General features: G+C 42.8%; 1 protein-coding gene across 2 annotated transcripts in view; it reads right to left on the bottom strand.

The window, feature by feature from the left end:
• Positions 1–26827, bottom strand: part of Map4k3 (mitogen-activated protein kinase kinase kinase kinase 3) — a 153525-nt gene that overhangs the window by 10029 nt on the left and 116669 nt on the right. For both annotated transcript variants that reach the window (XM_051163766.1, XM_051163854.1), the window contains 13 exons: positions 22074–22112; positions 21813–21866; positions 19829–19871; positions 18348–18507; positions 17491–17603; positions 16815–16856; positions 15445–15529; positions 13388–13467; positions 9412–9472; positions 9218–9335; positions 6007–6065; positions 4335–4438; positions 1368–1539 (listed from right to left, as the gene is read on the bottom strand). In XM_051163766.1, the coding sequence (XP_051019723.1) occupies positions 1368–1539; positions 4335–4438; positions 6007–6065; positions 9218–9335; positions 9412–9472; positions 13388–13467; positions 15445–15529; positions 16815–16856; positions 17491–17603; positions 18348–18507; positions 19829–19871; positions 21813–21866; positions 22074–22112 (1130 nt within the window). The remainder of the gene's footprint in view (positions 1–1367; positions 1540–4334; positions 4439–6006; positions 6066–9217; positions 9336–9411; positions 9473–13387; positions 13468–15444; positions 15530–16814; positions 16857–17490; positions 17604–18347; positions 18508–19828; positions 19872–21812; positions 21867–22073; positions 22113–26827) is intronic.

Below are 26827 nucleotides of genomic sequence, written 5' to 3'. Positions count from 1 at the left end.
AAATGTGTGCGATTTCTTTATTTTGAGGGGAGGGAGGGAGAGTGCTTGGGACTGAACTCCTGACGTGTGTGTGTGTGTGTGTGTGTGTGTGTGTGTGTGTGTGCTTAAGATTTTACTTTTAATTATGCAATATGTGTTGGGGTTTATATACACGAATGCAGGTTCCCTTGGAGGCCAGAAAGAAGATGCCAGATCCCTTAGAGCTGGAGTTACGAGTAGTTGTGAGCTGCCTAACATGAGTGCTAGGAACCAAACTTGGGTCCTCTGCAAGGGCAGTGTGTGCTCTTACGGCTGTGCTGTGTCTGCAACCCTGAGACACAGGCTTTGTATGTGCTGTGCACTAAGTATGCACTCTATCTACTACCCAGCTACACCGCAACCTACAGCATGAAAAAAAGCTTCTTCATACATATGTGGCTTTCAAGATAATCAGCTACCTAAAGCATGTGACTTTACGTAATACACTCCGCAAAAAGCAGAAGAGCACACTGGTATCTCTTCATTTTATGGCAAGGCATGCTTTCCTATGAAAGGTATTTCATAAACATGTACAGTTCTGGTCTGGATCTGAAATGTCTTCAATAGGCTTATGTCTTAAGCCTTATTTTACATTTTTAAGATGTATTTACTTGTGTGTGCATGTGAGTTACAGTATGGTATAAAGGCTGGAGGACAACTGGCAGGAGTCAGTGCTCTGCCATGTGGGCCCTGGGACAGAACTCTGGTTATCACGCTTGGCAGCAAGCACCTTCACCATGAGCCGTCTGGCTGGCCCCACATGTTGCATTCTTGCTCCTGCATGGCTGATGGTGCTATTCTGCAAAGCTGTGGGACCGTAGGAAGGAGGGGACTCGCTGATGGAAGGCCAGCAGTGGGGGCAGCGCTGTGAAGGGAGCGGCTCAGCTCCTGCTGCGTGTCTTGCTGTTTCTGGTCTGACATGATCTCAGTGGGGGCTCATCACACGCTCCCAATGCCAGCAACTACTCTGCCCCACAGGACCTTCCCTGCCATGTAGCTGAAACCTTCTCAAACCATGAGCCAAAATAAATGTTTAAGTTTTTCCTGTTATGTATTTTGGTCAATAATATATAAATAACAAATACATATAACAAATTCACACACCAAATTCACCTGCACACTTAAAGAGTGTATATACTTTCTATATAGTGTGTTTTATAACCAAATTGTTTTAAATGTGTTGAACACACTAACTATACTTTACAGCATGTTGTCTCTTCTTCCAGTTACTAATGTACTTATTTAAGACTGGCTTTGTATGCCGTCTGCTTGCTGGGAAACAGAGAACACTTACTGCCTTTAACACAACCATAAGTATGGGCTTTAATAATTACATAACAATCACAAACCTGACTCTGTAAACCATGACGAGGTAGAATTTGGATTGACCGTCTCAAATCGAACCACCTGGTTGAAGTCTCGCCCTCTACTGACCCCAACGCAGACCAGAGGGTACTCCTGCTCAGGGACCACCAGCATCTCAAACATCTGGAGCGGACATGGCATCGGAAATTCTATGTGCTGGAGAGAGAGACAAACACGCTGAGCAGAGGAACCGAGGGCACATCACCGGCTGGGAGCAGCAGGAGAGCTCTGAGCCTCCCTGGGTGCAGAAGAGCTCTCTGCTCAAGACTGCTTCTTGCTCCAGGAACTCAGAGCATGCAGATAAAGAGAAATACAAAGCATCTTTATTGTTACATTTGTTACATTAAGATTACCCTCATCTACTTTCTTTACCAGATGAGCAGACATGGAGGAAAGACAGCAAACACTGGTCAGCATGAGATGTGCCTCTTTTATGTATGAACAAAAATGCCCTAAGAGAAAGCTGGCCTTCTATCCTAAGTGATTTCATTAACACATTAACTTTGACACAATGCCACTCTTTAATCATATACAACTTTAAATTAAAATTTTTTTACGCATAAAGAAAAGAAATGTCTTCCCCGTTTGGAGAACTGAAAATAAAAAACAATAACTTCATTAGTAACCAGGGACAAAACAAACAAAATATCCCCTATCGACCAGAACGGCTGAACTAAGGAGAGTGCCACCAGAGCATGAGAGTGAGTAACGGACGATGGGGACAGACCCAGGACAGCCACGCCGGCTGAACACACTGCCACCAGTGCTGAGCACGCGCATTCCTCCTGACGCAACAATAAACACCCCGAGGAAACAGACAGAACGAGGGAGGCTACGCCAAAGTACTCATGGCAGACTGTTTAGAAGAACTCAAGAAACATCCAACTTGCTGTCAGCAGCCCCAGGGATAAAACACAGATCACAGAAAACAGAAAACCAGGAGTGAGGTAGACGGACAGCCTGTAGCTAGACTGCTGAATACAACGGTGCACGTGAGACGACTGGCTTGACTGAACCAGCCTTTCTGATGCTACTTCTTAGTGTTATGATATTATCAGCTCTGACACTTAGGGACACACATGCAAAGAGGAAAGATTAAAAAAAAAAATGGCCAAACTGGTCTTATACATACTCTAAGTTCATCCTTTCAAGTTTGTGTTTCATTGCTCTTGTGAATGAGTTGTGTTTGACTGCATTTTCCAAATGGTTATTGCTAGCACTTAACAAAGCAGTTGAATAGGATTTGTTTTTTAAGCTGGCAACTCATCCTGCCAAAGAAAATAGGTAAAATGGGCTTGCCATAATGACTAGTTTGAAGACACGAAGGCCTTGGTGACTGGAAGGCACAGTCTTACGCACATCTGTGCACTTATCACCCGGTGGGCTCCTCCCCAGGGACCACTGGAGTGTTAACACCGCCCACCACCACACAATATATCCCTAGCGCAGCTCTCTAGAAATTCACCCTTTACTTGGGACACCGGTTTTGAATAAAACCCCTTTCTTCTTCCCTCCCACATGATCTTGCTAAGTTTCTCAAACTTCCTTCAAATTCTCCATGCAGCCAAGGCTAGCCCTCAGACTTCCTTCAAACTCTAATATAGCCAAGGCTAGCCTTGAACTGGTGATCCTTCCACTCAGTCTCCGAAGTGTAGGAACAACATGGGCACGCATCACTATGCTTGGCCAAACCTGCCCTTTTTTAAACAAAATTTTTAAAATTTAATTTTATTTATATGATGTTTTGCATGCATGTACATATGTGTATCAAATGCATGCCTGATGCTTGCAGAGGCAGAAGAGGGCGTGACATCTAAAACTGAAATTATAAATGGTTATAGGTGCTGGGTCCTCTGGAAAAGTAACCAGTGCTCCTACCCTCTGAGCCACTTCTCCAGTCCCCAAAACATTTAATTTTTAATCATGTGTATGTGTGTGTCTAAGGTGCCTGGGGAGGCAGAGGTGTTGGATCCCATGGAGCTCCTAACAGCTGGGCTGCCTTCAACTTTCCATATTTATGATCAGATAATTTGAAGGTTCTTTTAGATGGCGGTTATATTAATACAGTAGGAAGAATGTATTTCTGGCTCTTTACTTTGTCTGAGCATGTAAGAAGCCAGCAGGCTTTGACTCCCCATGCACTTGGACCCTGTAGTAATTGGTCACCAGGAGCACAGGCTCCTGACACAGTGTTCTTGGTGGCTGATGGCAGGCCCCACATCCGACTTACGCTAGCAAACAGCACTGACCTTTCTTTAAAGTGCAGATAGAGTGTCACTGAAGAGCTCTAATTTAACCTTATTTATGATAAAAAGTGGGGCCTAATGACACAAACACTGTCCGAATGTCACCAAGATGAAGAAAGTACACGACAAGCAAGAGAGAGCACATTTGAATGACTTAGTAAACAGCCACAGTAGAAACAGCACCAAGAAAGCGAAATAAACTTCGAATTCATAACAAAATGTACAGTGTGCAGAAGTCATGAAGCAGACACAGAGAGAGAAGTGCAAAAAACGTCAGGGGAGGGCTGTGACACAGTCCTGCAGGAGAGCTAGGTATGCAGTGACTCCCTGTCCCAGAAAGCTGGCCACCGGCTCACTAGTCGCCCAGGTCAGGCTCTCCAGTGCCATGCACTTAGAGAAGCCCAGCAAGTAACCTGTGACCCGCTTCTTAGAGCACACAATCCCTCCGGCAGCTTGTGTGTGCGCACGTGTGTTTCTCTATCAGGATCAGTCCCAGTGATCCTCCTAGGCCTTGGGTCTCTTTTGAGTGCCATTCGGTCCCCTGAACTGCTCTCTGGCTTCTCAGGGCTGTCTTGGAGCTAACCATGTAGCTTTCACAGACTACCACACAAAATCATCAGACTTGAGAATTAGCTGAAAACAGTTTGCTCTTAAAGAACAGCAGAGCTAACAAAGGGTTGTATTATGGATGCTATGAATGCTTACCTTAATTAACATAAACTTCTGCATTGGCTCAACCCATTCTAATAGAACAATGCTAGTCTGAAGTGCCCCGCAGAGGTACTTATGGCCTGTGTAAGGATTTCTCACTGAAAAGGCAAAAGAGTAAACATCAGTTTTCTTGGTATATAAAATCCTTACAATAATAGTTAAAAAAAAAAATAGAGATTAAAAAAAAAAAAAAAAAAAAGGCTGCTAGTTTGTTATTAATCGAATAGGAGAGTGAGTGAGAAATACTACTTCAGGAAATGAGAGGTGCCCCAGCACTGGAAGGGTCTTGTTCACATGCACGCGTGAGAACATGATCGGGTGTTAGGCGTACAGGTGCCAAAGTGAATCTGGGAGACGTCAAGTGATGTGTATGCAAATCCAGGTGGTTCACAGGCGCTTTTGACAGTAATGTATAGAGGCTATCATGTTTGGCTTCTAAAAAGAAAGTATTTACCTATGTCCTTAAAAAAAAAAAAATCATAGCCCTTCTATTGTCACTAGAAAACATTACAGGCACTAATCAAATTTTATAATAAAAGCTTCCAGATAATAAAATCGGATTGCCTCAAGTGTTTGAGCTTTTCTTACATTTAAAACATAGTGAAAACACATAGAAATAAAGAGTATGAAGAACAATAGAAAAATCCACTAACTTCACATGGGTTTGAAACACTTAAATGGCAGAGGCAGTCAGGGGCAAGACTTCCCAGCTAAAGCCAACAGAAAAGCCTGGATGGGAAATCAGGGACAAGAAAAGCCTCATGTCTCTTTCCTCACCCAGAGCCTCACACAGGTAAGCTGCCACTCAGTGCACCAGGTCAGCACCAGCCCCGTCCCCTGCTCTGGCCCAGGCTAGCTGCTCGGATGTCTGCTGAGAGTTCTGAGGCCCCGCCTCCTTCTTGTGTCCCTGGTTTTGTTCATGGACGGTGAATAGGGCTCCAGCCCACATTCGCCCTCACCCACTGCTCTGTAGCCTGCGTCCTGCTGATAGCAGCACCTAGCTTTCTAAGTTAGGATTCATCTTCTGCGAGTATTCATGCCATTCTGTTCACAGTGCCCTCTCCAGCTACTCACAGGTAATCTGAGGCACAGTGCAGGTGCTCTTCTGAGCTGGCCTGTGTTTAGCATTCTTTCCGCATGCCTGGCAGTGTAGTGACAGTGTACTCACGTCCCTCTTACAACAGTAGAGAGTTAAAGGACAGAAACAATTTGGGCGTTTGTTGTTGTTGTTACATGTAAAGGTGGGGGAGCAATTTAGTTGAGAAACCACACATTATGAACTCAGTGCACAAGCACAGCATGACTGAGCACAAGCTGCCCCACGAGCACTCATTAAGCAGAGGAGTGAGTGATAAACAACTTTTTCAGAGAGCGTGACGTGCTGATTCCCTGTGATAAAGTCACACACCATCTCTTATTCTCACAAGCAACAAAATATTTGCTAAGCACCTATATGTGAAGGGTGCTCTATTTGGCTTATTCTACAAAGACATAGAAAGGCCAAGAAACCTGCTTTATTTAAGGTGTGTGTGTGTGTGTGTGTGTGTGTGTGTGTGTGTGTGTGTGTGTGTGTGTGTGTGTACTGCCCCCTATAGAATGAGAGCCTCACAGGGTTCCCTTATATACTGCCAGGCAGGAAGGCCACAGGGCGCTGGAGTCTACTTACCCACACAGCACTTCTGACACCACTTGGTTTCAGGAATTTTTGCTGATACAGCAAATTTCCTACATTTGAATGGAGAAGAAGATATGATGCAGGCAGGCAAAGTGTACATTGCAAAAATCCCATTACTGATCAGTAGGGAAAGTATGAGCTAAAAATTAGTTCTTGCAAGTCTATATCAAAGTAAGACTATGGGGGCTGGCAAAATGGTTCAGTGGGTAAAGAAAGGTATTTACTACCAAGTCTGGTGACTTGAGATTGACTTCTGCAACCCTCATGGTGAAAAGTTGTCGTCTAATGCCATGCATGCTGTGGCAAGTGACACACACATACTGACATACATACATACATACAGACAGATAGACAGACAGTCAGACACAAAATATTTAAAAAGTTAAAGTATATTGGATCCCTTTCTTAGGTCCCCACCAATGCCAAATTTTAAGTTGAAAACAAAACAAAACTATGGAGTATTTTGAATTGATCTTAGGATTTCTTTTTTAAATGTAAAACCAATAAACGACATAAAATACACACATAAGTTGTTGTGGCTTTCATCGGCACATTGCATCTTTCAAATTACAGAAGGCATCCAGTGAGCTGCACTAGTAACTCTGGCTTATCAGAAGGTACCAGTGACAAAAATGAAGGGAGACCAAAAGCCAGGAAAAGGTCCTTTCAACACATATGATGAGTCTAAGGTGTGTGAAAAGCTGTCTTGTTGGCTGATGCTCAGCCCAGAGGGTCTGAGTTCTAATCCCAGCACCCACACTAGTGTGGGTCACAGCTGCCTATAACTCCAGCTCTAGGGGATCTGATGCCGTCTTCTGGCCTCTGAAGGAACCTGCACTCAGGTGCATATACCCACACAGACAGACAGACAGACAGACAGACACACACACACACACACACACACACACACACACACCACACCACACCATACCTAAATACCACTCTAACTTCTACCAGGATTGGTGAATTCCATGTTTTCCAAATGTGCTCTCATCTGATTCAAATGAAATGGGCCACGTCAATTTTCAACTATATCTTAAAACCGCAACTTAAAAAATACATAGACATTGCCAGGTGTAGTGGTGCACGCCTTGAATCCCAGCACTCGGGAGGCAGAGGCAGGCGGATCGCTGTGAGTTCGAGGCCAGCCTGGTCTTCAAAGCGAATCCAGGGCAGCCAAGGCTACACAGAGAAACCCTGTCTCAAAAAACAACCAACCAACCCCCCCAACCCCAAAAAAATATAGACACTTAAATCTCTATATCTTAACAATTTATCTCTTTTTAAAGCTGTGTTATGTCTGTGTGTACATGTGAATTCAGGGCATCAGATCCCTGGAGCTGAAGTTAAAGGTGGGTGTGAGCTGCCTGCCTGGTAGGAGCTAACCTTGGATCCTCTGCAGGAGCACGGCGTGCTCTTAGCCCTACAGCCATCTCTCCAACCGTCTACCCCTTAACAGCAGGTCTTCCGATTCACCAGCCTTTGAGTCCTCATCCTCCTGCCTTTACCTCCTAAGTGCTGGGGTTACAGGCATATGCTATGGCAACTGACTCCTAGAAAATGAAGAGGAAAAAGGAAGGAAGAATCTACGGGTATTTCTAACTGTAGATAAATTATAACAAAATTCCTAAAATGGTGAGTTAGAGATGAAAATCTTCCTATATGAAAACTTCCTAAAGGAGGAGGCACTATCTTACTCAACTGTGTCTCATCTTTACATGCAGACCCTTCACATATAGTCAGTAAAAACTGGAAAAAGTAAACACAGATAAGAACGAAGACCTCTGAACCCAAGCCAAAAGGCCTCTAAGTCACAGCCCGTGTACACCATTTATATAGCAAAACACATGCCTTTAAAATATTCTTTTATATGTGGGAGTGCTTTGCCTGCATGTATGTCTATGCATCACCAAGCGCCCAGTGCTCACAGAGGCCAGAAGACGGTGTTGGGAAGTGAACCTGGGTCCCCTGAAAGAGCTGCCAGTGCCCTTAACCATGGAGGCATCTGTCTAGCCCCCAGTCTTTATTTTCCCCTCTCAACAAGAAGTCTCTTTACAGTCTGTGTGTTTTATACTCTACAGGAGCAAGTTAGATGGGTATCTTAGAGATGCATTTGGTAGTTGATTTTTGTGTCCATAAACATTTTGAATTATAAAGTTACAAAGTTGGATGGAAAGGAAGAATAGACAAAAAGCAGCACAAAGTGGTAGTAAAAGGAAAAATAGGGGCAACAACTTTACTTGCAAATACAGCCATTATTATACTAAATGAAGCCCCAAATCACAATTCTGAACAATCACAAAATGCCCAATTAAATTTGGTGTCTACCCTAAGACAGAAAAAGCACAAGTTTTTAAGTGGTTTTCATCAGAAGGCTATCTTTAAAAAACATTTGTCAGGGACTGGAGAAATAGCTCAGCTGTTCACAGCACTTCCTGCTCTTCTAGAGGACCCAGGTTCAGTTCCTAGCACCCATGTTGGGCAGCTCACATACTGCTTGTAACTCCAACTTTAGGGGACCCGATACCTCCATGGGTACACACACACACACACACACACACACACACACACACACACACACACAAATAAAAATGAAAAAAAAAACTTTAAAAGACATTTGTGTATAAGGGGCAGATCATAGCTCTGCTGTAAACTTAGCAGTTAACAACAGACCCTCAAGGTACCTGAAAGCTACAGGTTTTTTCGGCCTTGGCATTACCACCGATTTTGGGAGGGAGACTGGCTATAGTATAGTTTGTCTTAATAGGCCGTTTGGTCAGCAATGAGGACCACTATTATGATAAAAGCGAGAGCTCAGCATGGTTAAAAATGCCAAAAGTACAAAAGCAAAACGCCTCATCTTTCATTATCTCCCAATGCAAAAATACATTAATTCAATAAATCATTTTGATTTCCAGGCTTAGAAGCTGTAGTTGGGAAAAATTCACTTTATGTAAGCCAACACAATAATATTAAGAGCAACAACAGTGTATGTCATGTATTGTTACATGAAAACTTAGTTTTATCTTTGCAGAAAGACAGAAACAAAAATCCAGGGAGAAAAATGCTTATGTAATCAGAAAGCACAAATTACAACAATTTTAGAACAAAAATATGACAAATAAGACCTTGTTAGAATACATCGCCCAAACCTCGCCTTCTCCTGAAGGTGATTGCCAGTGACAGAAACACAACGAGTTACCTGGGCAGGATCCTATCGGGGAGCTTGTGTGCTGGAATCGCTACAGGTAACTTCTGCATCTGTCTCGCATAATCAAAAAGCCCTGGTAAATTATGGGAATAGAGCTGAGAAGCTTTGCCTGTGAAGAAGTAAGCACCACATGAGAGCCAATAACAAGCAACACGGCCTACTAAGATGCAAAAAGTGAGACCTACCGGATATCGACAGTAAGCAATTGTTCATCACGTACAACCACGTACACCTGCGGGGGAAGAGCTGACAAAAAACACACCAAGTTTACAGAAGTTGAGACGTAACAGCTATGCAAAGATGTACACAGGGACTATGCAAGCTGACTGTCAAGAGGCCAGTTCTTCAGTATTTAAAATGCACACACACTCAATACATCAAAGGAAGCACACCCGAGTCTGAACCCAGCATGATTAACTTGCCCCCCTGTGATGAGGGACCATGTAACCCCAAGGAGAATAAAAAACACTTTAAGTATCACCCATTCTTTATTTTGGTCCTGGGCTTAAATGATTAAGTCTTTCCTGTTCATTCTTTTTAAAATATACTTATCAAGTACACGTGCATGTATAATGTAGAACAAGAGACTCTGAAACTAGGTTTGTACAGGAGGAAGGCTGAGGGGCCAACATGAAACCTGGCAAACTGCAGAGGCTGGGGCAAGCAGGAGCTGAGAGGAAACTGAGAACCCATCTGTGCAGGCCGTGGTGAGAACTGTGAACAGCTCAGAAGCTTGATGATGTGTGAGTGTTGGGGCAAAGAAAAGGGAGTCACTGTCCTTCACAGACAGAAGGCAGCTCTCACGGATGTGCTTCCCCAGCACATTGGACTGCACGGCGGCTCCAGGCCAGCAGCATCAGCACGGCCCGGGCCTGCGTTGGAAAGGCCAGTTCCCAGACCTCACTCACCCACCAGAGCGGCTCTGAGTGGGGAATGAACATGGGTACCTAAGCAGACCTGAGGGCAGCTGTGAGAGCCACTCACGGCTGTACCTGGGTACCCTGACGTAACAAGCCGTTTGCTGGGCTTGCTCTGGCAATTCCTACCGGTCTTTCCAAAGTGTACTGGGATGAGGGCGGGAATAGGGAGAGTGGAGAGATGATGCGATGCATCAAGGCTCTAAGGGTGTTACTGTATTAACATCAAGTCACAACAAATGTAACAACAGAAGGAAGAGACAAAGTAAGACCCTTAGTAGTAAATTTAAATAAAAAAAAAAAGTGGAAGGCTTGCATATCACTTATTTGGGACATGCATTCATGAAATACTCTACTCCAACCAAACATTAAAAAAATACAGACCCTGCACCTATAGCTAACTATGTCTTAAATTCAGATTTCAACACATACCTTCTACTTTATGTTTTTCATTAAAAACTGTAACTGAAGTGGGAATTTACTGGCTACCCTGAGAACAGGAGGTAGAGAAAAGCAATGACTTATCATAGACCGCCTCAGCAGCAGGAGGGAGATTTTTATTTAATCAGTGTCGACCTGGGTACTTTTTACACAAATACAAACGTAGAATTACTTCCTTACTGTCAATCATAGGACTGTGCTTTAAAATTAGTAATACACTATATAAAAAGTCTTCATGTTTTCAACACGTGGCAATGGACTGGCATTTACATCTAGTTTGAGTCAAGTGTTGAATTTCATTTTGGCTTTATTTTTAACCACATTAGAAAAAAAAATATATATATATATATATATATATCTATATATATATCTATATATATAGATATATATATAGATATATATATAGCCCAGTGTAGTGGTACACGCCTTTAATCCCAGCATTTGGGAAGCAGAGATAGGCAGCTCACTGTGAGTTTGAGGCCAGCCTGGTCTATAAAGCAAGTCTAGAAACCCTGTCTCAAAAAACAAAACAAAACAAAACAAAACAAAACTCTAAAGTTTTTTTAGACCATCAATGCTTGCTTTAGTAAGTTAGATTCTGAGTAAACTAATCAATTTAATGAAATAATGTAATAGTCAAGAAGGAAAGGCTCAATATTTTGCCTAAATCTGTACTTTGTTGAGGACTATGTGACTTTAGTTAACTTATTTCAGTCTTTGTATTCCTATCTGGAAGATGGAGTGTGAGGGGCTGGAGATGGCGCAGTGGTTAGGAGCACTGGCTGCTCTTGAGGAGGACCTGGGCTTCATTCCCAGCTCCCACAGGGCCCCTCATAACCATCTGCTGTTACTCCAGTTCCAGGGGATGCAACATCCTTCTCCGGTCCCTGCAGGCACCAGGCACACACATGGTGCATGTACATACAGGCAAGACACCCACAGTCACGAAAATTTTAACATATTAAAAAGGTTGAGGGGGCTTGGGATAGCTCAGTAGTAGAGCCCTTGCCTAGGATGTGCAAGGTCTTAGGAGTTTGGTCACAGCATCTCAAAAACAAAAACAAAAAAAACCCAAAAAACCCAAGAGGAACGACAAGTAGTCTGTACCTTTCAGAGGCAGTTTCTCTGTGCAGCCTGGCTGTCCTGGACTCTCTTTGTAGACCAGGCTGGCCTTGAACTCACAGAGATCTATCTGCCTCTGCCTCTGCCTCCCCTAGTGCTGGGATTATAGGTGTGCACCACTGTGCCTGGCTCGTCTCAGATATTTTTGAAGAGAGAAAATAATTGTGTAACCACAGGCACATAATCTCCCCCCTCAGCTCCCCTAAGTACTGAGGTTTGAACCCAAAGCCTTGTACATGCTAGGCAAGAGCTCTACCAGTGAAGGGTCCTGACGTTAACTTTATACAGATTTCCATTATAACATCAACTTCATTATTTCCACTTTTGCATACTGTGCTAAATGACAAGAGCTTCCCTAAGTCATGTGAAAATCAAAATGCTTCCATCTATATTGTTCTATGCCCACCTTTTCTTCAGTATTTTTAATACTTAAATACATTTGCTGTCATACGATGTGTGTGTGTGTGCATGTGCGTGTGACGCATGTATGTGGGCACACATCCACGGAAGTGAGAGGACCGTTTGGTGGAGTTGGTTCTCTCCTTTCGCCTTTATGTAGGGGGGGTGTCAGGGTCTGAACTCAGACGGTAAGGAGCATGGCAGGAATCCTTTTATTTATTTAAATTATTTAACATTTTTCACATGTCAGAGTATCTGCCTGCATGCATGTATGCATGCCACTTGCATGTCTGGTGCCTGGGGAGGTCAGAAGACGGTATTGCATTCCTTGGAACCGCAATTACAGATGGTTGTAAGCCACCATCTGTGCGTTGGGAATCAATCCCAGGCCCTCTGTAATATCAGCAAGTGCTCTTACCCTAAGCCTTGAACCTTTAAAGAATTACTTTTATTAATTGATGTGTTATGTTTTTATGCATCATGTGCTTGCGTCTGTGTAAGTGTATGTGCATGTACGTGTATGGGCATTTGCCTGTGTGCACAGAAGCCAGAGGAGACCCTCTGGGGCTAGAGTTACAGGCATTTGCAAGCTGTCTGGCTTGTTAATGTGGGCATGCAGATCTGGACTCCAGTGTTCACAACTGTGTAGCAAGTGCTCTTAACCACTAAGCCATCTCTCTAGTCCTCTGCCCAGACTTAACACATCTGCAACCTTTCACAACAGTCTCATGGCCACTACGTCACATTTCTTTCTTTTTTTAAAAACTATTTTTTAATTTATTCTAATTTATTCAGATTACATCCTGATTGTTATCCCCTCTCTTGTCATCTTCCTGTTCCCGTCCTCCCTCCCTCTTCCACATTTCTAAAACCCAGGCCTGACCATTAGCTGAGTACACAATGCTCGGGCTTGGCAATCCATTGATCCTGTTCTAGACTCCATGCCACCCTGCTTCACAGCCCCACGCCAATGCCTATGCCCTCCCTTGTCTATCACTTACGGGCCACCCACACACATCTCTTACACCTCTCACAGGAAGCGCTGACACTCGCCTCTGTGGCCTACATCCTGTGCTCATCCCTAGAGTGCTGTCCAAGTGAGTGTGGGTCTTTCAGGAACAGTGTAAGGGTAGGAACCAAGCCCCCCGTGGCTCTGGCTTCAGTATGTAGCAAATGGATGCTCCATAAGTGTTTTACAAATAAAAGAAGTGCCAAATCATAACTGAAACTTATCTCTAATGTCTATGTATAACACAAGAAAAAAATACAGAAGACAGCCTACCTGTTCCATTGATGTTTCATGAAGTTCATTGAGATTAAGGGTATAAATGCCCTCTTCAGCACCAAATATCAAGTACTGATCTGAAATAACAGAGACACTTCATTAACTGATTTCAATAAACAAGATACTTTAAAATGGCTTATACCATCTAAAATTGAGTAAAATGTGTTAACTCTGAAAAAGACTGATTTTTAAAAAAGATTTGTTTATTTATTATGTATACAGTGCTCTGTCTGCATGTACATCTGCAGGCCAGAAGACGGCACCAGATTCCAGTATAGATGGTTGTGAGCCACCATGTGGTGCTGGGAGTTTAACTCAGAACCTCTGGAAGAACAGACAGAGCTCTTAACCTCTGAGCCATCTCCCCAGCCCAAAAAGGACTGATTTTTAAACTTACAGTACAAAGAAGAAATTAGATACCCATAAGCAATGTTCATATAAATACTAGTCGCAGAACAGCGAGGAAAGGCTTCATGAGGGAGGCTTGAAAAGTGGCCTGTGGGCCTCATCACTCACCAGAGGCTGTGACTGATGGAAGAGTCTGCAGCTACTTTTGCTAAAGCATCCTGAAGAGCAGCTTATGTGCAAAGGTCACAGCATGAAAACCAAGAACTAAGTCGGATTAAAAGTACTTTTACAGATGTAGTGGTTCGATAAGAATGGCCCCACAGGCCGTATATTTGAATGCTTTGTCACCAGGGAGTGGAATTGTTTGAAAGGGTCATGACCTTGTTAAAAGAGGCGTGTCACTGAGGAGGAGGACTGTGAGGTTTCAAAAGACCCAGTTAGGCCCTGGCTCTCTCTCTCGTGACCTATGGATTAGGATGTAGATCCTAGCTACTGCTCCAGTGCCATGCGTGCTGCCATGCTTCCCACTGGGGCGAGAATGGTTTAAGCCTCTGAAACTCTAAGCAAGGCCTCAATTTAAGTGCTCTCTTTTATAAGAGTTGTCATGGTCATGATGTCTGTTCACAGCAGTATAATGGTTGCTAAAACAACATACTATTTTATTTATTGATTTATTTATTTTTGGCTATTACTATAAGCACCACTATGACAAGTCTGGGTTCTGGAGCTGCGAAGGCAGAATGAAGTAGGTCCTGAGGATGTAGCTCCATGGGCAGAGTGCTGGTGGTCAGATGGGCAAAGCACTGGGTTTGACTCAGAGCCACACAAACTGGACATGGTGGCACAGGTATGTGATCACAGCATGGGGAGGCAGAGACAAGTGGACCAGAAGATCATGGTCATCACTGATGAGATAGGAGGTGTGAACCACAGCGTGCTCACCTCCCCAACCCAGGACCCAGGTATCTGCTGGGCTACTCAGTACCTTCTAGATGGTAAGAGAGATTCAGCCAGCACCCATCTAGTCAGTTTAAGATGCTAAAAGGAATACATCATGATTTTTGTCCAGGCTGAGCTGCTAAGAATAACTGAGAACATAAGAGAACCCTGAACTGTGCAGCCTTTAGGATGGGTGCTGGCAGGAGACATAAGGTCATGCAGCAGTGGCTTTAAACCAAAGAGCTCTCCCACCACTGTCTGTGGAACAACGAATCTGAGTATTTTTACAAGGATGTACACATGTACGTCTTCTTATGCACATTCATATAAGAATGCTCACAGATGACTCCATGGGTATTTTACAAGGCTAAAGAGAGAGCTGATGGCATGCAGGCATGCAGAAAGAACACCAAGCCCAGACTTACTCCTCAATTACTCTGAATATGACCCTTTACAATTTAGAGTTCCTCTAAAGTAGTCGCTAGACTCTGGATATCTGAAAGCCAAATCAGTTCAGCTGTGACTGTGAGAATAAGCACACTGGGTCACAGCAGAAGAAGCATTTCTGCAGGAAGTAAGGGAGGCCTGACACTCTAACTGCCAGGCAACTTCAATGGGCTAACTGCTACCTCAAACTACAGTGACAGTACAGACTAATATGTTTACCTTACATTTACAGAAAACATCAAAACATCAAAGACACCCAGAAAACGAGTCAAATGAAACTCAGAGCTCCACTGAAGGACAGATCGTAACTGTGGTCCTACCTCTCGTGTCTGGATTTATCCAGGATGTAGCACAGTGGATTTTCAAGGGACATCCATTAAAAACCTTTGAAAAACATGCTCCCATCTGGAAAAATAAGGACTCAATCAACACAAAAGTGACAAACAATGGTCCCTAAGGTAATATATAATGTGTAATTATTTTGTTTTAATATGGGAGACCACAAAGGGCACACTAAAATTAAGTCACCTTCAAATTTATAGAAATAAGTGTGTCACGTCAGCCATTTATCTAACTCTTTTCTGGACACTCACAATCAACTTTTTGATAGTATTACACAGTTTCCTGGTACAACAACAATTTCGCTGGAGAAAAAAAAAATCTCCTATTTTATTTCCTTTATCATTTCACAATAAACAAATAAGTACCAATAACCAATTCTTTGTAATAAATAATTTACCAGTTAGAATCAGAACTTCTATCAAAACAACATAATATTTTTAGGTAAGAAGAAAACAATAATCTCCATAAAGAAAATGTGCTTGTTTGATTTCATGATAAATGTTATCATTGAGGCCAGGCTTGGTGGCACACACTTTTAATCCCAGCACCTAAGAGGCACAGGAAGGCGGATCTCTGTGAATTGAGGGCAGCCTGGTTTACATAGAAAGTTCTAGGATAGTCAGGACTACACAGAGAGATCCCATCTCAAAGAAAAGAAACAAACAAGCAAAAAACCCAAAACCCCAGAAAGTCATCATTGAACTTCGTATTGTAAATTGAAAGATGCAGGGTTGATTTAAAATATGAATCTACACACTTCAAACTCAAAATATACAGCCTCTTTCAAGGAGCAATCTGAGGACCGGCACGGTGGCTCAGCAGGCAAAGGCAACTGCCTGCAAGCCTGACCTGAGTTTTATCCCCAGGTCCCACATGGTGGAAGAAGACTCACTCTAGGAAGTTATCCTGTGACTTCCATGGATGTGCTGTGACAGGAGCACACATGTACATATGTGAAGTAAGCTTGGGTACATGCACACACACACATATACACCTGCACACTGATGTGTACACATAAATGCACACAGAGAAAACATGCACACATACATATAGAGAAACATACCAGCATAGACATACATGTATAGATATATATACAGGCATGTGCACACACACACACACACACACACACACACACACACACACAAATAAACATATCCATCCACCCAAACACATGTGCACACACTTGTAAAAAATTCTTTTTTAATATAAGAAAAAGCTAAGTGTGATTGTAATGGGGCCTGCTTGTATCAGCGCTTGAGAAACAGTGAGACACAATCACAGATATAGTCTGAGACACTTCTCACTACATTAGCTTTGAAAAGTCAGTTGTTTGATACTGAGTACTTACATGGACTTTAGGTGTTGGGGGAAGACCATTACTGATTGGCTTCTAGAAAAGGAACACATTGTTATAATTTTTTTGCTGCTATTTGGCAAGAAAATACTGTATTTCAAACTCATTTCTTTAAATAAAATACACAAGCACAATTTCACCATAAAATAAAACAAAAGCTATTTTAAATTTTCCTATATTCTTTCCAGAGTTACTTAACTGCACCGACAAACCAGTTTGGCGGAGCCTTCCTCTAGGTAATTGTGCACACTTATACATTAAATAGCGTTCTGGGTAGCATTTGCTTTCTGCAGTGCTGGAGGTCAATCTCAGGCCTCTCTAAGGCCAGGCACTCTAGCCGGAAGACAGAGTTCAAAGAGTCAGTTTCCATCAGGGAAGGTAACCAGTCCTTTCTGTGACCAACCACAGCGTGAGGGGTTAGACTTACATAAAGATCATGATTTATAATGTGCTAAGTAAAAATGCATCTAAGTTTAAACAAGGAGGTTATGTCAGTTTACTGTGGCAAAGGTAGCTTTACGATGTAAACAAAATACTTTCACTACAGTCAACAGACTAAACTATCAATATAGTTAACACATTGTTATGGTTTCAGTCCTTTTAAGTGTGACACTTGCTATATATACAATGAAAGGACACACGTGTGAGTGTGTAAGCAACCAACACTTACTGGTACGTCCTTCTTCTCTTTTCTGGAAAGATTGGTGCCTCTTTGCTCATTCTGTTGCTGATATAATGATGCGTCTCGTTCACCATTTAGCTGGAAGGAGCTCACTCCATTTCCTTTAATAAGGTATGTTTAAATATATTGTGAAGGGACTATTTTTTATGAAGGATTATATTAAGAGGATTATTAAGTAGGAAAGAAGTTCATTCTGAAGTTGAGATTTCCCATTCAGAACATTCATCCCCGAGGTGTGTATATATGTTCTTCTAGTTAAGCCTATTTGGCATATCAGAGAAATTTAAATTCAGCTTATATCGAAGTAAACATTTATTTCATTAAGAAGAGAAAAATAGTGCATACATACTTACTTTTAAGGAACGGGTAATTCATATTACTAATAGTTACCAAGAAATGGTAACTGTTCTTTTAAAGAGTTCCTCTGGACAACAGAGGAGATGTCAGTTATAAAACACTACCTTCTAGTGATAATTTATAGATAATATCTATTCATACCAATCATTTTTCTAATAGTGATTACCATATGGCTGCTCACCACTGTCTAACTACAGTGCCATGGGATCTGACCCTCTTCTGGCCTCTATTGGCACCAAGCATGCATGTGAAGCACACACACACATGTAGGCAAATACTCATACACATGAACATGACAAAAGATAAGGGTAAATGCCCTAGGCCGGATCACAAGGGGTCCTGTCAACAGAGCACTCTGAACCAGGAGGCAGAAAATGCGTATAGCAGCCACTGCTCTTGCTACCTCCTCCCAGAAAGCAATGCCAATTGTCTGTTGGACTTATAGAGCAAACACGTGTGACAGGCTGGACCTTGTCCTCCACCCTCACCTAAAGCAGCAGGCTTCTGTGGGGGCAGCCGCGGGGGAGGTGGCCTAGGTGGAACGTGGGACGGCCTTGCTGGGCTCCCCGCTGAGGGACATCTCTTGATTGTTCCTTGATTACTGTCCTCAGCAGAATGTGTATCCTGAGGTATGAAGATGGATTTAGGCTGAAATTACACAGAAAAGGAAAACAGTCATTACATGTAAGGTTACTTTCTTGAAGTAAATATTATATATCAGGGACTGTCAAACTGTTCACTAGATGAGGGTCAAGGGTATTTGAGATTCAGGATATCTTATTACTTAATTAAGAAAAAAAATGCTACATGTGTACATGAAAACGTGTTGTGTTTTGCAGCTGTGGAAGGCGGTATGAACTGGTTGCTAGTTGGTGTATGAGTGTCTCAGAAGCCTCCCAGCCAAAGCACTCTTGTCTTTCTGGTTACACTCCAGCGTAACTGCGTCTTTTCAAGGACTGACGCTAGTTACCACTTGTCCCTTGGACATCTTGGCACGCTTATGTTACAGGGTAATCTTTCAGATCAGGAACAATACAAGATTGCGGTTACAATGCCCATGTACTGGAGAACAGCAACAGGAAGACAGGACGCCCGGAAAACTTTTGTGAGGCAGTGAGAAACCTCCCGCAGTTTAAGGTTTGCCGAACTTGTGCGTTCTTCCAAGTGCGCCCTTTAAATCCCACCAAAGCAATCCCCACAAGCAAGTGCAGCACCTTTCATCTGTGAGAACTGAGATTTTCCCAGTAACACGATGAGAACAAAACCCTGTTAGCAGTCAAGACTGGTGAGGCTCTGACTCAAACTGCAACTGTAACTGAAGCTGTTATGAATATAACCCTGTAAGATAAATGGGCCATACCGCGATTCACAGTCAATCATTTTACCCTCGGAAAATCTGTAGATAGGTTGTATACATGTATGAAATTAAACAAAACCCTCTAAGTTGGGGTTACATTATTAGTCATGAGGACTCTGTACACAGTGCTTGCCTAACATGCATGAGGGCCCCAGGTTCACTCTCCAGTACAGCCAAGGAAAAGGGGGATTTTGTCATTAAACTGTTTTCCAAAGCTATTTTCCAAATTGCTGTCCTAATTTTGTATTTTTAAGTTACAGTTATTTTCTGAAAATTAAATGTCTGTGATGGTAGTTTACCCTCTGTCCGTTCCATTTGCAGCAATCAATTAATGGTAGGTTGTAGTTTTTAAAGAACATTTTATGAAAATGTAAGATTTCTAGCTAGGCAGAAACAACACCAATCTAGAAATTATTTCAAAGTATAAATATTTAAAATGTATTGCTTAAATGGGTACAAAGTCGTTTTTTAAAAGGCAAAAGTAAAATTATGTTTCTAGGCACTAATCGTCAATTCCGGGTCAGTCTCTGGATGGGAGGCAAAGCAGGCTCTAGTGAGCAGGGCAGCAGTAAGGGAGGGGCAGCGCAGAGCTCAGCAGAGTAGGGCGGCTACCTTTGGTGGCAGAGGTGGTGGGACTCTTGATTTCATGGTTGAACTAAAAAAACCAGAAAATATAGTCAGAACTTCTCATTTGACAAAAGAATTATTAAACACAACTCATAACAAAAAGACACAGAAGAAAAACCTTCAGAGACAAATACTGTTTTCTGGGTTCATGAGGGTTTTTTTTTTCCTCCAATATTTTGTAAAATATCCAAATTCTATTGACTGAAACATTCAGAAGTGGGTAGAAGTGCATCTTCTTGGTGTCAAACACTCTAAGTGATCCAGACTCAAAAGCTAAGTACGGATGCAGGCGGGACTGGCTGAATGGGAAGAGTGTAAACACAGCACACAACACGCGTCTTCCCTTGTCTGACAAAAGTGACTTCAGGGACAAAGGGCTCATTCCTGCTCAGCTCAAGGTGGTGTCTATCACAGCAGGGCAGTCAAGGCGGCAGGAACTTGAAACTGCTGGTCATATCAGAACTCATTCTGTGCTTAGCTCACTGCCCCCACTTCACACAGTGCCGGGTCCTTACCCGCCGCAGGTACACACGAGGCCAGATGGCACGTAGTTCCGGATTGCTCAAGGTGATGATCAATGCTCACCTTACAATAATACAGCTTTATCTTTGCTGCCAACAGATACGGCCTATCTCTGATGAAACTATACAGGTGCGTAGCCTATGAAGCAACAGGCACAGTCCCAAAGAAGCTAACATTTACTGTAATTCAGAATCTGTTTCAGAAACAAAGCTTTAAAAGATGATCAAGAACAACCTTTTTCTTACATCCTCAGAGACAAAATGATAGGACCCAGGGTCGCAGTAACTCTGTGTGTCTGTCAGTCTGGTGGAGTCAGGCTGGCACTGTTGTCTCCTGTTAAACTGCATCGTCTTTCTTTACCAAACCCAAACCAATCCCCACACAAAGAGCCTTACCCCTTCCAATGAACTTCTGTAAATGTGTTGTTTATTTGAAACACACCAGGTGAAATTTAATCAAGCTTTAGAACAGCAGCAATAATTAGAACAGCTACCAGCACTGGCTGACAGGTTCTAATGTGGACCTTTCCCCAGCGGCTTGTATTGAGGTCGTGATCCCTAGGCTGGTTCCCACAGGTCTGGGATGTAGTCTGGATATGGTGCCTGGGCGATGGAGGCTGTGTAGATGCAGCCTTGAGGATTATAGACAGATTTTCTTTCCAGTCCCATCTCTGCTTCCTGGTTAGCATCATGTGAGACCTCAAAGCTGCAAGGTCCCAGTGCCACAGACCAGGCTGCCTGAGCCACCATGCTTTCCCCTACCATGACCAACAGTTTCCCTGAAACTGTGAGCCACAGTAGACCTCTTTCCTTAAGTTGCTGCTGTTGAGTATCAGATCACAGCGATGGGAGAAATAACTAATAAACTGTCCAAATTATGATTAAAAATGATCTTTGTTAATTAGCTTTTTCTAAGCCAATTCTGTCTTCAGTTAGTGTTGCAGACTGACTTTTATCTCCTTAAATGAACATACTGATGAGAGAATTCCCAATGTGATATCCCTAAAGACACAGCTTTTAGGAGGTCAGTCAGGCTAACCGAGGCCATAGGCTTGATGAACACGTGGCCAGGAAGAGAACAACTGCCCTTTGCCCCATTACACACATCAAAGAAAGCCCATGTGAACACAAATGGAGGCAGGAAGCAAGGAGCTCGGGGTTGTTCTCATGGACATAACAAGTTCTCAGCCCACCCGGGTTACAAGGGACCCTGTCTCAAAAGCCAGGGTTGGGTTGGTAGGTGCACAGCCAGATGGAGGCCATCATCAGAAACCAAGTGGTCACAACCTAGATCCTGAACTGCCTAGTCTCCAGAGCAGGGAGAACTGGTTTAACCTAAGGTAGTGTGCTACTTAAATTAAAATTGTCATTAATATTAAGCTGGTAGAACTATGACAGCTGGTCAAGTGAGATGTTCTCTATTTGCCAACAAGAGCAAGAGCACTTACTGTTTAGAGTCATCACCGTCCCCCTCATCATCTTCTAAGTGAGCGACATGTCCTCTAGGGAGAATGGAAGCATCATTAGATGGCGGACCTCCCAGCGCAGCTACGCTAATGCAGGAGCCAACTGCAGGACAGGACTGCATGCCTGCATCTTTACAGAACAGACTGACAACTAAACTAACAGACACGTGACAGAGAAGGGGGAAACGATTCATCTCATCTCTGACACAAAGCACTTCAAGTTTAATTAAAAGTTATAATCACCGCTGATGTAATTCTTCTTCAACAGACTTCAGGAGACTCCTTAAAAGACAAAAACACGGCGTGTGAGTAAAATGGAATCAAGTGTGCTACTTCTATTACCTTAGGCTTTCCCATAAGTGTCCTGAATACATTTGCCACACTGACCAATTTCTGTGCCACAGAGCTTATGTTTTAATGAGATATCCCTCTTTTTGGTTGCTAATGTCTTTGCATACATATCCTAAATGTACAGAAGGAAGTAAATTCTAATACTGACTAAGAATTTCTGACTCAAACAGGACAACTTAGCATGAAATGTCACAACAGAACTGACAAAACAACTGCAGGGCCAGAGCAAGGGGTTTCCAGGACTCAACTTCTACCTGGAATATTTATTCCACCTGATATTTGAAATTATAGTTCTCTTTATTAATATAAGGAGGGTGGCATACTTTAACCGACTCATGCTCTCAGGCAACCCTGCAAAATGGAACTCAGCATGTTGGCTTTCTGCGGAAGCATGCATGCATGTGCTGTGAGCATATGAATGCAGTAGCAGTCTTCTGCTTTCACAGAGGACACTCACTCACCTGTGGCTGTCCTCCAGTGCTGCACGTGCAGACACATTTACTTTTGGGAGACTAAGGCTGTCTTAGACTAGCTTAGCTGTAAGTTTTTTCTTTCTCTCTTTCTTTTTTTAAACCAGTAGGGGCAATGTTTTTTTGGTTTTTGGTTTTTTAAAAAAGGCTTTTATTTTTAAGAACGTGAGAGAGTTGGGGCATTCCTGAACACAGCAATTCAGGAAGCACAAGCACACAAGCTACCCACTGCTCATGTGCCATCTCCAGACTGCTGCAACTATCAGGAGGAATGTACTCGCCCTAAAGCTTGTGCTTTTCTTAGAATTATCATGCCAGGAAACCCAAAAGGCACCTAGCTATGTACCGAAGACAACGAGCAGAAAGGTCTTAGCCATCGAGTATTTTAAGTGGGCCAGCCTGGTAAGTTTCCAAAATGACAAGTTATGAATCTGGAATGGCAAATGACACAGAAAAACAATTATCAATTCCAACGGCTACCACCCCTAGAAAGAAAAACTGGACTGTTGTAGTCCAATTTCCTGTTAACTGTGAAGCTCCAGGAGCCATGAGCAGAGTGGGTAAAGGAGGGCAAAGGTGGCTGGATGCTGATCCGGTGTCACCTCTGCAGGCCACGTGGCCTTGTGAATGGATGTGATTCAGTTCCTTGTATGAAAATGGGACTTACACCAGTAGAGAAAGTACCTGAAGAAGCAACAGGTAGATGAGGGCAAGCACTGTAGCTGCTTAGGTCAAAGCAAGCACTTCACTCCTATGTTCTTAAGGGATACCTGCGAGACACACTCACCCAAATTAGATCCTGGAAAAACCTGTCTCAAACAGGAGGGTCTGCAAGGTCCCACTGTCTGCAGAATACATAGCCTTTTCTACTGCCCCCCTCCCCGAAGACAGGGTTTCTCTGTGTAGCCTTGACTATCCTAGACTCACTTTGTAGACCAGGCTGGCCTCGAACTCACAGCGATCTGCCTGCCCCAAGTGCTGGGATCACTGCGCCCAGCTCGCTTTTTCTACTCTTATTTCTGCTGCTGTTTCCTAGAAACTATGTGTCATGTGATATAACAGATTGAATGAAGTAGCAGGCATGAAAATTCAGCCACCTTCCAGCAACGGCAAAGAACTATGAAAAGAGAAAGAAAACAATGCCATTTGTATTATTACTTTGTCAGAGGAAAGTAGCTCTTCTCATAAGAATATTGCAGTCACAGTTTGCTGACTGCACAGGTGTGGCTGGAGTTATCTGCTCCAGTCACATGAGACCCATGGGTATTGTGTCCAAAGGGAGCTGAAGAGGAGGCTTTTGAGCTGGTCCCTTAGGGTGAGGACTTTTTAAAATAACTGTACAAAACATGTATCTTATTAAAGGTAAGTACATATTATTATTATCTTAACATATTTAAATAACTATTTGTGGGAAACCCTTTGTTTAGTTTTCCATACTAAAATACTACACTAGCAATAGGAAATGCCAGCACCGTGCTGCTGCAAAGTGACCCTAGATCTGAGCCGTGTGGCTCTCCTAAGTAAGCCTGGTCTCTTGGGGGGATAGTGGGCTTTTGCATCATCCAGGAAGATAAGAAGTCAGCAACGGCAGCAAATGCCGGCAATCCTGTCATTAGCCCAGGCTGTATACTGAACACCCTGCCACAAGCAAACAAGCAGAAAATACGTTTTTCTGAGCTTGTGGCAGTGTTTTGTTTTGTTTTTGCATTAAGATTTGAAAATAATTAGGGAGATATTTTACATATAGTTTTATTTTCTGTTACCATAGTCAATGGGTCCACATGACATCTTTTGTGTGTGTGTGTGTGTGTGTGTGTGTGTGTGTGTGTGTGTGTGTGTGTGTGTGTGTGTGTAGCATGTTTTCTGTGGCCCAGGCTGGCCTCAAATTTTCTGTGTAGCTGAAGATGGCCTTGAACTTCTGACCCTCCTGCCTTCACTTTCTGAGGACCAGCACATGCAGTTTTGGCTCTGGTTTTGGTTAGCTGTGCTGCTGGGGATGCACTGAGGGCTCTGTGTGTGCCAGGAAGGCACTCTGCTGTAGAGCCACACCAGCTCTCAAGCTCGCTTCTCAAGTGAGGATCTTACAGGAAGCTTTCTAACAACTCCACTTCTGTTCATTGATATGAGTCTCTCACTGTGAATTAAGGCATTTTGTTGATAGAGAAAATGAGATATAGCTCAGTTTGCAGAACAATCCATCCCAGCTCCTGCAGCAGAGAAGGCCGGAGAACATGTGGCTCTGAGTTATTCCCAAGGCTCAGTACCACGCAAGAACAAAGCCACCTTCCACTACCCACTTGAACTTGGCTGTTAAGGGATTTTTGGTAATAGAACTGAGTGTCTATATTGAAATTACGGAAAATATGACGAAAAGTTCTAAATTGAAACAGTGTATGAATACAGATTTAAGTGACAAGGCAGGGACACTGAAGTAGAAAAGCCTGAAGCCACCGTTAAGCATTCAGCACACCTGACTTAGCAAAGGACGTCATGCGCAGGCTACCAGGCTTCCACAGTGGCCAGGCTGACTCAGGACAACCTGGTGTATGCACTTCCCTGACTGCATGTAAAAGCACGAAACTCGGGATTTCTTTAAAACTCAAGAACAGTTTTATCAGCTGCTAAGTGGCTGCTTACACATAAAGACAGCTAACAGACATGCACGCAGGCCCATGGGCACTCCACACTCCACAACGGTTACTTCCTTCTCCCTTGCATCCTAGGACTCAGGTACTAACTACTATACTTCTCATTTTACCAGAGGCAGTGGTAGTCAAGTGTTCACAGGAAGAGCCGACGCAGCGACGGCACTGGCTGCTAGTCCAGTCTGCTGTGGGGAACTATCTGATTCCTGTCCGGAACAGCGACCTTTACAACCCTGCTCTACACCACAAGCAAAACCAGACATAGTTTAGTTTTCTTTAAAACAAACAAAACAAAACAAAACAAAAACTGCTTTGATTAAAAAAAAAATTTTTTTTAAAAGGTCAGAAGAAATGATCCCATGTTTCAAAATGATACCAGAATTCAAAAGAAAAGGTGTTAGCTGAGTTGAACAAAAGCACTTCTGTTTCAGAAAGGAAAGTCCATGTAGCAAATCTAACTAAGGTTCCTGCGGGATCTGAAACAGGCAGATACCCATCAATGGAATTTGTCTGCCTTTGCCGTCAGAGAAAGCAGTAATTTTGAGCTTCAAAGCCCTGCCTACTCGCAAGAACAAAGCAGCCATATCTACACAGTAAGAGAACTGCTGCATCTGTACTCATGTCACATGCACATATGCCATGCACATATGCACCTACACACGCAACACAGCCAGAGCTACAGCTTTTAGCCAGCCTACCTGGCCAATGACTCGTTATATAGAATACAGTTCCTTAAGCACGGATCCAATTCATCAAAAAATGAAAGCTGGGCAAATTATTAACATTTTACCTAGTCAAAATAGCTATACACACTCAGAAAATCAGACAACTGGAAGTAGGAAATCTGGAAAAGCATCTGTGGTTGTATTATTTTGCAATCACATTAATTTGAAATGAAAGGATGAGTGATATACAGTCACCACATTATTCAGCCTCTTTAGGTACATGAATAGTTGTTGTAACAAGGCACTCAAAAACCAATGGCATCATTTTTTATAAAAAAAAGTTAATCACTTTTTAAAATTCACTACCCCACAGTGACACACAATCTACTCTTTGTTACCCACTAAAACAAAGACAATTTAAGTAGCAGCAACATTTTCTACGAGGGGATTTTATACTTATCTTCCAATTCTACGAATGACAGAACCTACGGGATGATGCACAACTTTAATTCCAGCACGCAGGAGGCAGAGGCAGGAGGAGCTCTGCAAGTGTGAGGTCAGTCATGGCTACACAACGAGGCTTTTCCTCAAAATATATACATGAATAAACAATCAACAAAAAGATAAAAGAAGACAAAGGCTAATAAAAAAATGACAAATTCTTAAATGTTTATATTTAGCTAAAACTTAGATTAAACAAAATTAGCACACTTCTTTAGCTTTTCATTAAAAGCCTTTTAAAGTAAAAAATAAAAAAGAGTGAAGTGTTCGGATTACTGAAAAGAAAAACAAGGCTTACTGTCTGTCTGTTAAACTAAGGTATCTGTAATCATTATCTCTCAGCAGCTAAACTTAAAGTACGGGAA

The sequence above is a fragment of the Acomys russatus genome, chromosome 1 (genome assembly GCF_903995435.1).
Source record: "Acomys russatus chromosome 1, mAcoRus1.1, whole genome shotgun sequence".
Lineage (NCBI taxonomy): Eukaryota > Metazoa > Chordata > Mammalia > Rodentia > Muridae > Acomys > Acomys russatus.
Note: the sequence above shows the minus strand (reverse complement) of the source record. Positions and strands in the feature narration are given on the sequence as shown.